Here is a 15175-nt window from a genome sequence, read left to right as displayed (position 1 = left end):
TGCTCGATACAAACGAAGGATGGAAGATATCGCACACTGTTCAGCTCCTGAAAAGTAGCGAAAAATCGCATCGAAACATGAAATTTATAGTTTCAAGAGAAAAACAAAATCAGTCGAAGTGATCAGTTGGGTGAAGTAGTTGACACGAGCAGTCAAATGATCAATGATTCGCTTCTGCCGAAACGCGTTTTCTTCCACCATGTATCAAGCAGAAGAAGTTAACCTATCAGTTCTTTCCAGAACTATTTTTCGTTGTCCACTTGAAAGCTCAAGCGTCCAGAGGCACGTTTTCATCGGAGAATCGGGAACCTCTGCTTTCGTGCTATCGAGCCGACACACACAGAGATGCAATTTTGTTCGGTGGAGACACCGCGTCGGTTCTAATGGCGTCTGGTGGTGAGTGCTTCTGTATTTTTGTATCACACGCACATTTTGTTGTTGTTTCTATTGCCAAAGATAAATTGAGGTGGTTAAAATATGTGGGGTAATGGTGTTGGTGGAACAAAATCTAATCGTCTCATTCACGATTTATCAGTAATCCAGCGGGTGACCGAACGACAGCGGCGGCAATGCTTTCAAAACACTTCTCTAAAGAACGATATTTAAAGTTCAGCGTTAGTTTCACGAAGGGATTTTTTCAAGGCTAGAGGCGAATAAACTGCAAATGTTAAAAGTCCCTATTAATAATATAGACAATAGTCACCAGTTCATTTTTGGCTACCGTGTTGAACGCATGTCCGTTTTTTCAAATTTATTTTCAGAATACGCAAAAAGTAAACATAGTGCAAAGCTGGCACTGACGCGCAAAAGCTCGGTAGAAAAGAGTTATTTTTAATTGCATTTGCAATAAACATTCATCCTTCAGCTAGCAAGCAGAGGTTTTTCTCGACACGAAATCGCTTTGAAGGGAGAGTTGTGAATAAAAGATGTTAAACAGCATTCCTATTCTAATCTAATCTTTTCTTAAATTTTTTGTTCTCAATTCTGATGTAGAGACTAAATGAAAAGATATTTCGGTTTTCATATCGTTATGTGAAGAGCGTTTGTGTTTAATTCAATCACACAAACCATCATTTTGGAAGGTGTCGAAAAATGGAACTTCCGATTTGGCCTCTGTTGTCCCTTTTTCAGCAATCATGAATCAAACCGACCAGTAGAAAACTTAGTAAAAGAGTTATATTATACATTTCAATGTCGAAAGTCGCCAAAAAACGAGCCTTGGAGGAGGTTGATTTAAAAAAACTTATCTTAAACTTTCGGTCTTGAAAAAAAAACCTTTTGGGTGCCTTCATCGCCGACTAATTGCTAGGTAGATGACTGCCGAATAGCGAATAGCGACAGATCTCATGCAATACTACGTCCCCGATCGATAGCGGTAATTCTTTCTGGCTTCTCCAACATTATGAGATGTCTTGTTCTTCCGTTTTGGTCGTGGCTCTCACGTTATCTATCATTGTTGTGATTTCTAATATGCTCTGAATATCGTATTAAGTGCTATTAGTTCAATTAAAATTCACATTAAGGCATCTAGCATAGTGTTCCAATGGGTTTGAAGCGAAAGTATAAATGGGTTGAATGAACACTCAGAAAGTATATCAAATATGTTTTCTCTAAATAAAGTAACATGTTTTTTTCTGGTGAGAAAAAATAACAATAATAGTTATCTTATATAACATAGGTGAGTTTTTTTCTTCATTTCATCCGTACAATCCACTCGTCCAGGGCCACAAAGGACGGCTTTCATCATATCTCATTCCACTTCGGCATCTTCTATCCTGATACACATCATCCAACGACTAATCTCTAATCACAATACCCAAAAACCAAGCAAAACGGTCCTTTTCAGGGCCACCAAATCATTATCAAAGAGTTTAACGATGCAATTCTTCAAACATATCCAAAACCAGCATGCAACAGATAGCCTTACGGGACCCTACATGAACTATGCGGTCGTGTCTCGGACACAACTATCCTGTGACTTTTGTCAAAACCCGACTTTTCAGACGGAAAAACGACCGAATACCAAAAAGTTAATTTTTGCTAAAAAAATATTTTCGAGATAACAGTAAATCTGGACGTTTCATGCAATTTGAAGACATTTAGCATCAATTTTTTTTTCTCGAAAACACTGATTTCTTGTTCTATCTTGGGTGATTTTTCGATTTTCGAAAAACTCAAAATTTGACGGCTATACGACACTAGTAAATAAAGTTCGATTGAACTGATATTTTGCATAGGGTAGTTTTTCGTGGGAATCAACATTTTTAAGAAAGTCCCTTTTTAAAATTCGAGATGACCATTTTCTTGCGTACTCTAATATACATATTCAAATAGATCAATAGATCTCTTCCTTCGCTGGGCACTGTACATGAACTAAAGTCCATTGTAAGTCAAAAGTGACACCTAAGTGTCGTAAGACAACATAATTTTTTGCATCAAATGTTAGAAGGTGGCACAGAACGTCGAGGCCAAATGACATATTCAACGAATCGACCTCTGAATGCTCAAAATCGAAGCTTGTGTTATCGAACTCTTCACAAATTCGACTCTTCACAATTCGTGATGTTTCTCCATGACGTGTGTCCTTTCAAAGTGAACACATCCGTCGCAAGGGATTGAGTCCATTACTCTCGCTCAGCCCAAGCGTCACCATACCAATAAATCTTCCGTTATTTCCCTGTGAGGAAGCCTCGACTCTAACGAACGTAATCCATTTGTCATCCAGCATCCGTTCTCAACGCTTATTGTGAAATATCATATGTTGTATTTCCGCGTCGGACGAAACAACAGAGCCATGTGAGCCAATTATGAGTCTAATTCGCATACACATTTCCGTTTGTTACTTTACACCGCAACCTGTGTTAGTCCGACAAGTGGGTCCGACAGAATTAATGTCGCGCCTAAGTGTATGTATCAGTAAAAAAATCCTACCATTAGCAGCTGAGATGATAGAACCTCGTAATCTTGTTACGGGGAGAGATTTACTTCCATGATGCATCTATGTGTGTAATAAACTATTTCAATTTATTAAAAACAAGGCACTATGGACGACATTTTTTTAATGTGTCTCATCACTCCAACCAGCATCCAGCTAACGAAATATTTTTTTTATGTTTCCTCTTTTTTCATTCCGAATCCACAGGCCTGGCAAGCGGTGCGGAATCCGTTCGAGTTTATCAAGCCACCGGAGAAGATGATCCATGTGACAGGTGAGAAGTGATTGCTGTTGGGATCGGTGTAACTCTATAACAACTTTCCCCGTATCGACTCCGTATCGAATGTCGTTCCGGCTGGGTACGAGGTGGATCGAAATAACTTTATGTCGTTGCCATTTACAGGATTGGACTGAATTTCAGAGTTTGTGGAAACGCATAGTTCGTTGCGAAAAAATAGGGTGCGAATATTTGGAAGTGCTTTCCTTTATCCATCCGACACTTCTTTAGAAACTTTTTCGTTGCTCAGAAGCATTGATGTTGAAGGGAAAAGAATTGGAACTCAAACGACGAAGCTACCCAAATGATTTAACTGCTATGAAGGTTATCCTTTTTTTAGAGCAACAATCAAACATAATGAGTTCTATCGTTTTTATTCACGTGATTTCTTTATATGGTTACATAACATTCGAAAGTTAAACACGATTCCTTAAAATAATTGAAACGTACAAATGTGTCCCATGTACCGTTCTGAATCATATTTCGGACGCTTAAGGCATATGATGCAGAAAACAGATCTAAACTTTATGCAAAGGTATTATTTAGTTGATATTTTCAATAAATTAGTGCAATATGAATTTAAGCTTTCTACTATGGTACCTATTTGATTTAAAATGCTTTTCAAATGAAACGAATAAAAATCAAACTTCAAACACTAAATCTAATTTCGGACAGATTGAATTCAAATTTCGGACACTTTATTTTGTATGTTTTTGGACCAAAATTACATTACACTTGATTATATTTTATAATCAACGGCGAAACACTTACCAAGCAATCACAGTAAACTGTTAACGGCGATGAAAACTGATGAAACACGGGAGAGAGTCAAATACCGTTCTGAATCATATTTCGGACGCACAGGTATTATTAGGTTGATATTTTTAATAAATTAGTTCAATATGCTTTTAAGCCTTCTACTTTGGTACCTATTTGACCAAAAACATAAAAAAATCATCGAATAAAATGCTTTTCAAATGAAGCGAATAAAAATCAAACTTCGGACACAAAATCAAATTTCGGACAGATTGAATTCAAATTTCGAACACTTTCTTTTGTAATTTTTTGGACGAAAATTACATCACACTTGATTATATTTTATAGTCAACTGCGAAACACTTACCAAGCAATCACAGTAAACTGTTAACAATGATGTGAACTGATGAAACACGGGAGAAATTTAAATATTTATGAACGGGAAAATTCTACGTTCTCACGCAATGAGGTACATATAGAGTTGGAGCAGTAGGCGAAGTGTATCTGTATTGGCAAGCAAAATATCATGTCGTAATTATTTGCATTCAATATGGAATGTATTTATATGGAAGAAACAAAACAATGTTGGAAGTACTCACGGTTGCATGATAATTTGCGCCAAAATTCTCATGAAATCATTCAACTGGTTGTTTTTTAACAGATGACAATTATTTTTTTTTTATCCAAAATATATAGTTTATTAAGGCTCATATGGCGTCAGCCTAACGGGGCCGGGAGTTCAATATTTTGACAATGTTTGCTTAGACTATGTTAGTAATATGTAACCGATTACTCGCGGTTGACTCGAGGTTAGTATTACAAGTGTTCTCATAATTGGTATGTCGAAGTCTTCGATGCTCTGTACGTGTGTCCGACACGGGATACTTCCTATTGGGATGCAGCTGACCATTAATCAGCAACGCCCCCCTAGTCTGTACCCCATATCTAGCGTGGTGCGTCTTTCTCGACTCGAGGAATCCAGGATAGAATGGCGGCGCAATCATCAGCTCGTGTAGAGTTGTCATGAGCGGTACAACCTTTGGCTCTTGTTGAATAATCAGTGGACTGCACAACATTCGGCCCGTGCATCTGTAAAGAGTGTGTGTATGTATTGCCGCGACTAAGTAAAAGTTTATCGATCGGATAGGAGGGATATGAAACGGGGACACAACGAAGGAAACATCATTAAACGTTGACATCGGCGTTTCTGAGGAACAGGTATAGATGGAGCAGAAGATCAGGATCACGGCTACCTACGATATCCCGGACGGGGATATCCGATTGTCTGCCTTGTGCTCTCAGTGCTCTAGAGAGCTGAGAGCGAGCAGCATGGAACCGGATACACGACCAGACAACATGCTCGATGTCGTGGTAGCCATCGCCACAATCACAAAGATTGTTTGCTGCGAGCCCAATGCGATAGAGATGCGCGTTTAGGTTGTAGTGATTGCACATAAGCCGAGATATCACGCGAATGAAATCACGACCTACATTCAATCCCTTGAACCATGCACTCGTCGAGACCTTAGGGATAATCGTGTGTAACCAACGACCGAACTCATCACCACTCCACATGCGCTGCCAACTTACGAGCGTATACTGACGAGGAATGTGGAAAAATTGACAATTGACAGATGACAATTATATCGTGGCTTATTTGGATTATTCATGTGGTAGAAAGGTCCAGAGAGCAGTCGTATGCTTAGTTCTCGAAAGCAGTAACAGTTTTTCATTGATGAATTACTTCCTGAAAATAGCATTTTTACATGGATGCGGTGGGCAATCAAAGATAAACACAACAACTGACGTCACTATTTGCGAAATAGTTATGGCAGCGCATGCTATGTCGCTCGAAACTCGACCATCTTCATTACCTTTTTTACAGGACATTGGTTCTCACGCTAAGGAAACGTCAAACACAAACGATAATGCGTAGCAAGATGCTGAACTATAGTTGTTTCGTTCTTGACACTTTCAGGACATGAAGTGAGACGAGTAGCGAGACGTAACTTTCAGAATTATTTACTTTTTGTTTGGGTGTGTGGTTATGATTTCAATGTCAACTCGCTAAGGAAAATAATTGAAGGAAAAAATAAGCAAATATATATTCGTGGAATATAGTGCACAACCTCCTTTTGCTCTAGCCAATTACTTGTAACGGCCCTTTCCGGATCTCCTTCCCGGTATATGCACAGCATTCTCCTCGTCCCTGAGTGAAATTAGTGGAGCCACAATCAGCGTTATTTTTTGTCACCATCGCCGTAAGCTGATAGTACTCTTTTCCCCCTTCGATGGGAACCAAACAGAAGTACATTTTGCTTGGAAAGAAAGGCGAAAAGATATACTAAAACATCCTTCTGCACTGTTATGATTCGACAATAGAGCGCGAGCAGCTATTTTGCCAACGAATGCATTTGTCACCAAAAGATACGACTTGTTTTGTAAACAAATTTGTTTTTTCACGAGCAATGGCCGAACAGCAATTTTGACATTGCGGTCCACCTATAGTACAACGCCTTGATGCGTAGTGTTGTAAGATTTCTCCCGATTATGTTATAATTTAAATGTAGTTCTAATGTGAAATGATATAGAAGCCAAGGGATTACTCTATAGAAACAATTGTGATATTAATTTGATAGTTATATCATCAGTGCATTAAGCATTTCAAGATATTAGAACAAAGTGTCCGAAATATGATTTTGTTCGAAATATGATTCAGAACGGTACCTATTTGATTGAAAGCATAGCAAAATCATCGAATAAAATACTTTTCAAATCAAGCGAATAAGAATCAAACTTCGGACACCATTTATACAAAAAAAACAAATTTCGGGCTAATCTTCAATCTCACATCGAAAGACGTCTGAGTTTTGCTAAAGCTCACATGATCCGACAGTGGAACATGATATGTTTTGACCAAGAATGTTTTCAAAACAATACATTTCGCTAAATACCATAACTAAACGTTCTTCAACATAAGACGGCTTTTTTTACTTTTAACTTAACTCAGTGACAAAAAACAATTGCGTGTTTTAGTGACGGGTACTGGCGTGTTTTAAGGAAGGAGGAACAGAGTTTTCAACCAGGATCGTTGGTGGAGGATCGTGCATGGCTTGGGCGGGATTCTTTGCAACCGGAAAACGCAAAATAGCTTTCACATTCTTCAAAATGAAATGAATATCGCCACCATAAAATTCACATTCCAGTAAGACAATGCCGCTATTAATACCGGCAAGAAAACTAAGCAATGAATTAAGGTCCAAAAACATGACAAAATTAACTTTAAATATGCTTGTTCTAAGCATTCAACAATGTGTAAAAATATCTTGTTGAAACTCTAACTGTGTGTGTTACAACGAAATATATTCAATGTGGTCTTAAAGATAGGCTCACCAAACGTACCGTTTTCAACGGGACAGTACCGTTTTTTCGACCCTTTTTGATTGTCCCGTCTTTTTGTCAACTTGTACCGTATTTTGAGTATAAAGAAAAATATTTATTTATTTGTCATTATTTTCAATAACACAGTGCTGCAAAAATTCAATTTTTCTTCTGTCAGGAGCTTTACCTTTGGTTTTTCATGGGCTTCGGCACAAATCTGGATGACCTTGAGTTTGAGCCCACTTCATCCTAATAGAAAGCGATACATCATTTTAAATTTTTGAAAAATTTGATTTGATTACTTCACCTATGGTCATGTAAATCATAATTCTAGGGTTTAGGGATACCTAATCTAATTGTACTCATCTAACGACTACAACCGTGTCTTTCTCATATCACGATCTAAAGTTTGAGCTGCAGGTCATCCGGAGATCGTACGAGTTATTCTAATGTTCATTCTAATATTCAGGTTAAGGAATGTATGGTCCCTAAAAACCCAGCCAAATGAAACTTGTTGCATTTAATTCGGTTCAACCGTTTCAGAGAAAACTGAGCATTGCATTGGTTATCTAGTCTAGCAAAAAAGTTCTATATCACAATACTTTTTTTTTGTAAAATTGATTTTTTCTAACTTTCTTTAATAGTAATTGGAACTATCTGATAACGATTTCAATTCGCAAAGAATCAACTGAGTGTGAATTAATATGTTTTGCGTCTATGAATATCGTTTTGATTTGTTGAAAACCAAACCGAACCAAAATGCTGTTCCGAAAAAGATAAATTATTATGCAATTTCATAAGTAATTCGATGAAAAACACGGACGAAAAAACCTACAAATGATTATTGATCATGTCATATAAAAAAGTTTTACATTTAGTTAAATAACACCTTCAAAAAATTCAGTTCGTTTTCATTAGTAAGTTTGATCAATTTTCCCCCGGATGACGGTACCAGTCTTATGTTTTACCAATGCATTGCGATTTACGAAATCGGTCTAGAATTGCGCCTAAAACAGTGCTTTTTACGAAGTCATCTCAGCGTGATTTCCAAATTTCTTTTCAGATGCCTTCAGAATGATGGTGAGCGGATCTAGTGGATTGCGACGTTTCGTTTTGACCCAAACTCACATAAAAAAAATATTTAAAAAAGTCAGGGGAAAAATCATGGATCCGTGTAATTTTTCTCGAATTTGAATTTGGATTTAAATTTTACTCATTGTATTCGCAGAATTTTTACACAGCTGCCATCGACATAAAATCGAATGTTTGACATTCGATATTGAATGCTTCGCTGTGAAAGTTTACAAACATTTTCATACACAATTGAATAGTTGTACAGTATACTAAATTGCTTGAGCATGGTAACACATCATTAAAGAAATCATGTAGTATTGCATCTTTTATCGAGAGGAGTATTTGTGACGGATTGCGCTTCTATTTTCTTCGAAAGGAGAAATGTCATGCGCGATTAATTTGAAACCCCATGCGGTAAACTGCTACCTAATCTGAATTATGTGTTATTTCTGATGATTTCATTAGTGTTCTAAATACAAGAGGCTAAATTTCAACGACATTGTGTCGGACTACATGAAAAATGGAAGGCTACCCTAGGAGAAACTCTACAGGTTGTATTAAAGTCCATTCCATGAACAGTCCATGAACAGAGATTGGAAATAGCATTCGTAAAAAGCACTTTCAATTGAGATAGATGAAACATATTGTATGATTAGTAGACAATGATCAGATAAATTTAAAGATTCGAGATAAAAAGTAGGAACAAAAAGTTACAGAAGGGTTGTGTCCGAGACACGCATAGTTGATGTAGGATTCCGTTAGGCTACTGTCGATTTTGGATAAGTTTGAAGAATTACATCGTTAAACTCTTTGATAAATGATTTGGTGGCCCTGAAAAGGGCCATTTTGTTTGGTTTTTGGGTATTGTTTGTTCACTCCATCAGTGTTTACCGAGTGATGATGACAGAAGGATGGTAAACAGTCGTTGAATGGGTATCACATAAAAGTGGAACCGAAGTGGAACGAGATATGATAAAAACCGCTCCCTGTGATCCCAGACGAGATGCCTCCTGTGTTATGTATGGATGAAATAAAGAAAAAAATTCACCAATGTAATATAAGATCATTACCAATACCAAACACAGTTATAAATTTTTTCTCAACAGTAAAAACATGTTACTTTAATATAGTGAAAACATATTTTAAATGGAAAAGGCATTTTTTTTACTTTTTACTTTCTGTGTGTTTATTCAACCCAATGCGAATTTTAATTGGACTAACAACACGTAATACTATATGTAGAGCATATGGGAAATCACTTTTTCTAATATTTCTTTACTTTTCCAATTTTTCTAGCCGTATAAACCTTCCTTGAATGAAAATGAACACAACAAAACAGACAGCTTAAACCAAACGACCCGTTCTCGAGCGGGGACACACCTTGGTTTTTATTTATGAACATTGAAATAAATCGTTTCATATATCAAATCATTTTTAACACAACTGGTATTATATACAATTTTACACTTACCCTTGTGCTAAATTTTTCACAATACAGGATCGGTCATTGATATGAAATTTTACGAAGCAACCAACATCAAAGTTTCAAATTTAAATTTTACTTGCTAGAATTAATTGTATCACTCACCTTACTTGCAATATAAAAATGCCCCCGAATTGCATATATTTGCAATGTCGATTTCCCTCAGGCAGCTTGGTTTTGGTGTCTCTCTTAGGGAACACATTTCGGTGGAAGCAAAAGCTCCCCCTACTTTTATGTATTTGCAATGCCGATTTCCGCCAGGCAGCTTGGTTTTGATGCCTCTGTTAGGGACCCGCCGCATGTGTCGTTAATTTCGACCAATCAGAAATGGGTATTTCCGTTAGAATAGGGGTTGAGATGTTTCAATTGTTCGATAGTTAGTTTCATGACGTATATTATTTTCTTCAATATAAAAAATTGTTATGAAGTGCCGGAATCGATTGACGCAAAAATTTCATAAATCCATCATGAAATTACTGAGCAAGAAGCGTTTGAAATTGGACAATTTTCACGATGTGCTCGGTTTTCGATTTTCAATTTATACCTCAATATGTTCCCGAAAGACGTAATTCTACGTCAAAAATCTGTGCAACAATGATCAATATCAACTGTAATGGAACAGAAAAAACTTAACGCCTAAATGGCTACTACTAACGACTGTGTAATTTACAATTTATAGAAACATAAACATATGTACATGTACACGATTAAAACCCGGCTCTGTTACAGCTAAAATACTAATGAGCCTAATAAATAAATAAATGAGATAAAAAAAAAAGATAGTAAGTTTGGAATTGCTCTGTATTCAAGTCGTTGAAATATCGTTCGGTTCTGGGGAATATGCAAGAAAATCATTGTAAAACCAGGTTAATAAATCTTATTCTGTAAAAACACCATGAAGTACATATCCATATGCCTCTCATATTCTCGAAAGACAAATTGAAGTTAAATTGCAGCTGACGTTTTCCCCCATGAGAATTTCTATTTATACACATACAGTTTTCACCAAATGTGAGCGATGTGAGCTATTATGGTTATACCTTCCGACAGGACGATCATGAGAATAAAAAAAAAACCACCCGGTATATGATTTCCATCCAAAACGGTGGGTGTACCTCACAGCAAACTGACAGAAGAAAATCCTTTGCGATGATTTTTTAGCCTTTCCACCTCGTTTGAGTGGATCGTTATTCCCTCATGATTATTTGATCCATTATTCGCTTCGCAGTTTTCAAACCGTGTGGACTCTCACCCCCAAACGGTGGATTGGGTATTAAGTGGCATTAAAGCCTCAACAAGAGGTTCCGTTTTCCTGTTAGGCTTCGTATTCCAGGCGCTGCTGTGGTCGTTGACAAAATGCGTCGACCCATGGTGAGATGATGGTTAACCGCAAGATGTCATCCGCAGCGCGTTTATGGCTTACGACTAATTAGCTAGATGATCCGTGAAACTGGACTCCGTTTCAAAGGCACTGCGGTTAACCTAAAATTAACCTATGCACGAACGAAAGACGCTAATAATAACAATAATTACTCCGGGGTGATACATCATAGGCGTTTTACGACTTATTTTATCGCTTACATCTGCCGCGATAATTGATGAAGGATATTCGGCGTGAAAAGCATGTGTGAAATTGATTATGGCTTCATACGAAATAACGCGCAAGGAACGCGATAAACACTTATATTCATCATTCACACACATTCTTCTGTGTTCCAGGTACCATATATTGAAACACATATTGGAGACGTGACCTCTCATATCAGATCAAAATTGATGTCACAGCTGAAGCCATCGCTTCGAGCGCGATGATTATAGCGAACTTCGCTCCGCTCATCAAAGCGATTCAAATATGTTGCGACAAAAACGTAACATAAAATAATTGCTATTTGCATATCATCGATAGTTGTGTAAGCACTCGAGTTCGTTGGATTTGTTTGCATAGAAAACCGAAAGTTGGAGTGAAGTTTCTTTGGTTTATTTGCACAGAAATTCGTTAGATATTGTTCGTGGTTACAGCAAAGACAATGTCGCAATTTTTGGCATTCTTAAAGGACACTAATGACTTAAACTCTTCGGGTTTGTATCAATTTCAGCAGAAGCGGGCGGCCCAAAAACACTCTTCCATTGCTAGCCGTGGTGTATTCAGCCCGATGCGAACATCTCGTTACATGGATTTAGTCTGTAAGCTGCTGTAAGGAGCAATATTACGAAACGATATCGTTATTTTCTCTTCGTTCCTGCGATTCAAACGTAAGAGCATTGTATTCTCTCAAGCTCTGTTTTACAATTATTTAACGAACCAAACGAATTGTATTTAAACGTTTCTCATTTCGGTGGGTAATATGGAACAAAGACGAGAAAAATACCGATGGAAACGTCGGAGGGTAGCTTAATGCTGTCTTCAAGAAATTGCGTTAGGACATCCGAGCTTTTTACCCAGTTGGATCCCAGTTGTATTCTTAGTCCCGTTGAAAAGTCAAAGTATCTAGCGCTTTTCAATAAAAAATGAAGCATGGCCGGTCACGTTGGAAACGATTGAGAAAAAGGACAAACTGGATTTGTTTCAACCGTTTTTAATAAATTACCCTTCAATTGCGGTCGAGAAATATGAGCCGAAGGGTTCTGACCTTTGTTATTCCTGGTTGAATCTCCAAGCTTAGTTGGGATTATCGGTTTGGGGAAGGGGAAAGTTCACGTTTTCGCATGACGATGGTGTGTTATGTTGTATCCCATACACTCTGTACAAATATAAGATCACCTTGAATATATTTCGTTCTAACACAAACAGTTAGAGTTTCAACAAGACATTTTCATACATTGTAGTATGCGTAGAATAAAGTATATCTAACGTCAATTTCGTTCCAAAGAGTCATTTGTTTATTTATGGGGCTTATTTGTGATAACGATTGTATTAAAAAAAAGAATGGATTTTTTTGGAATGGTGATGAAAAACTAAGACAGACAATTGAGTTTGATAAATTACCCATTGAAGGTAATTATATTAGCTTACAGTCTTAGCTGGCAGTCAACCGGAACATCCGCCATGGCGGACGAAAACATGTGTGTAGGCATGTTTTTGAATTCTTTCTTCGTTTTATTTATCAATTCCTTCTCAGGTTTCGCGACACAATTGTCGAAGTAGATCTGACGCTTCAGGTTTGCCCAGAAATTCTCGATGGGAAGCAGCTGGGTTACGTTGGGCGGGTTCGCTGACTTGGGTACCACATCGATATTCAGCCGCTCCATCTCCTCTAACGATCGCTTCGAGTAGTGGACCGACGCCAGATCCGGCCAGAACACCACGTCTTCGCCCTTATGGCATTTCTTGATGGACGATGCAACTTCCGCCAGGCACTCCGTACTACAAATTTCCCCGTTCACGGCCAGTCCGGAGCTAAAGAAGACCGGCTTTGACATCCCCTTCTCGTTGATTGTCAGCCATAGCAGCACCTTCTTGGGGAACTTGGTGTGTGAAATAAACAACACTTCGGAGCTCACTTCCTTCGTGGGAGAATAAAAATACGAAGTGCTCTGCCACTTCGTGCTACTGCTGACTCCTATGAATTTGGTAAACCGTCTAAATTCAATGTAAAGAAAATCTCATATATTTTAAGATACGAGGAAAAAAAGCGTTGTGCAGCACAATGCTCTAAACAGGGCTCGGCGTAGTCATAGTCAACTGAGGATAGTCGGCTGACTAACCGACTGACAATATCCGTAGTCAGTTAGTAATGGCTTTTGGCTTCTTCACGCAGTTTCTCCGCCAAAATGACTGAATAGTCAGTCGGGCGTAGTGATCCCCGATAATCGTTCGATTAATCGATTAATCGAATACTTCCTACAGAAATCGATTATTAATCGAACGAATACTGCGCAACCAATAATCGAAGCGAACGAATAATTTACGTCGATTAATCGATACAAACCCAGAGAAAAAAAACGTAAGGCCGCTGTAGTTTTATCCTGAAAATCAATCATTATCTTTGACGCTCCCCTAAACTGGTAAATGAAGCCCAATGCCGTCAACGCGAATTGAGCTTTGTTTACAAGTTTAGGTAAGAGTAATGGCGGGTTTACATTAGGGAGATCTATAGCTATAGATGGATTTATTCACGTGAATATGGCTCACCATACTGTACTGCTACTAAAACCGTAGGCTAACTTCAAGGATATTTTTTATTCATTTTCGACGAATAATCAATAGAGTGCCATGTTAAGAAACATCAGTATAATAGCAAAAACAATATTACGATCATAAGGTGTTGGACAGGTTATTCCAGACGACATTGGAATATATTCCATCTGATCATCTTTAGAAAGGTTAATGATCTTCAAAGGATAAATTTATCTTGGGCACATTGAATTGTTGTTCATGACTTCCAGTCGGACGTTTATTCGCTCCATTTTATGTTCGTGTGTTCGGAATTTGAGTCAAAAATTAAATGTTATTTTCCTCAACGAATTTCTCCGTTTCGTCAGTGTCCGAGAACGATGCTGATAGTGATTGAACTGGCATATTAATATCAATGAATGACAATACTAGGGATATTTTCTTTTGCTCACATTCCGTGAACGCAGAATAGAACGAAAAAGAGAATGAAAAAACTTGGATGAATCAACTGTGAGGGGCTTGCTGTGATTGTGAGGTTCGGCGTTGGTTCATTTTCGGTATCCCGAATGCAATGCTATAATGATCGAATGTGGTCGGAAATTCAGCTGAAAAGATTGAGGTGATACAGATATTTCCAAGCACTGGTCCTCATTGCATTTTGAAGTGACTTCCCCCAAAACGAATTCGTTCCTCTCTCTTTTCCCCATGTATCTTTATGCATACATCGATGTTTGAGTCCACCGTGGTTTGACAAACGCTACAGGTGAGCTGGATTTTTTTGTATCGTACACGACATTTACTCACACGTATAAAATAGCCTGCTGTGTGTGCGCTATTTTGCACGCCTAATACTAACTAATACTAACGCGAGGACCTTTACAACATACTTGATAAATGTCCCGATGTTCGTTGGTTTGAGTTCACGATGGGTAGACAATAAACCGTCCATTGATGGGGTAACTACTTTTTTGCATCAGGAATCAAGTTTTCGTTCCTCTTTATATGGACGTACAGTAAGATTGCATACGGGGGTACAAAATTAGTGTCAGGGGGAAATGGGAATGTGGATTGAAGTCAGTTGAATGAAGAGGCAGATTTGTATTCATTAGTCGAGTCAGTTAAAATAACCACTGACTGGACTAGTTCAGTCATCCT

General features: G+C 37.9%; 1 protein-coding gene across 2 annotated transcripts in view; it reads left to right on the top strand.

The window, feature by feature from the left end:
* LOC129775607 (corticotropin-releasing factor-binding protein) overlaps positions 1–15175 on the top strand; it is a 56101-nt gene that overhangs the window by 29187 nt on the left and 11739 nt on the right. For both annotated transcript variants that reach the window (XM_055780565.1, XM_055780555.1), the window contains exon 3: positions 3143–3209. In XM_055780565.1, the coding sequence (XP_055636540.1) occupies positions 3143–3209 (67 nt within the window). The remainder of the gene's footprint in view (positions 1–3142; positions 3210–15175) is intronic.

This window comes from Toxorhynchites rutilus, chromosome 1, assembly GCF_029784135.1.
Source record: "Toxorhynchites rutilus septentrionalis strain SRP chromosome 1, ASM2978413v1, whole genome shotgun sequence".
Lineage (NCBI taxonomy): Eukaryota > Metazoa > Arthropoda > Insecta > Diptera > Culicidae > Toxorhynchites > Toxorhynchites rutilus.
Note: the sequence above shows the minus strand (reverse complement) of the source record. Positions and strands in the feature narration are given on the sequence as shown.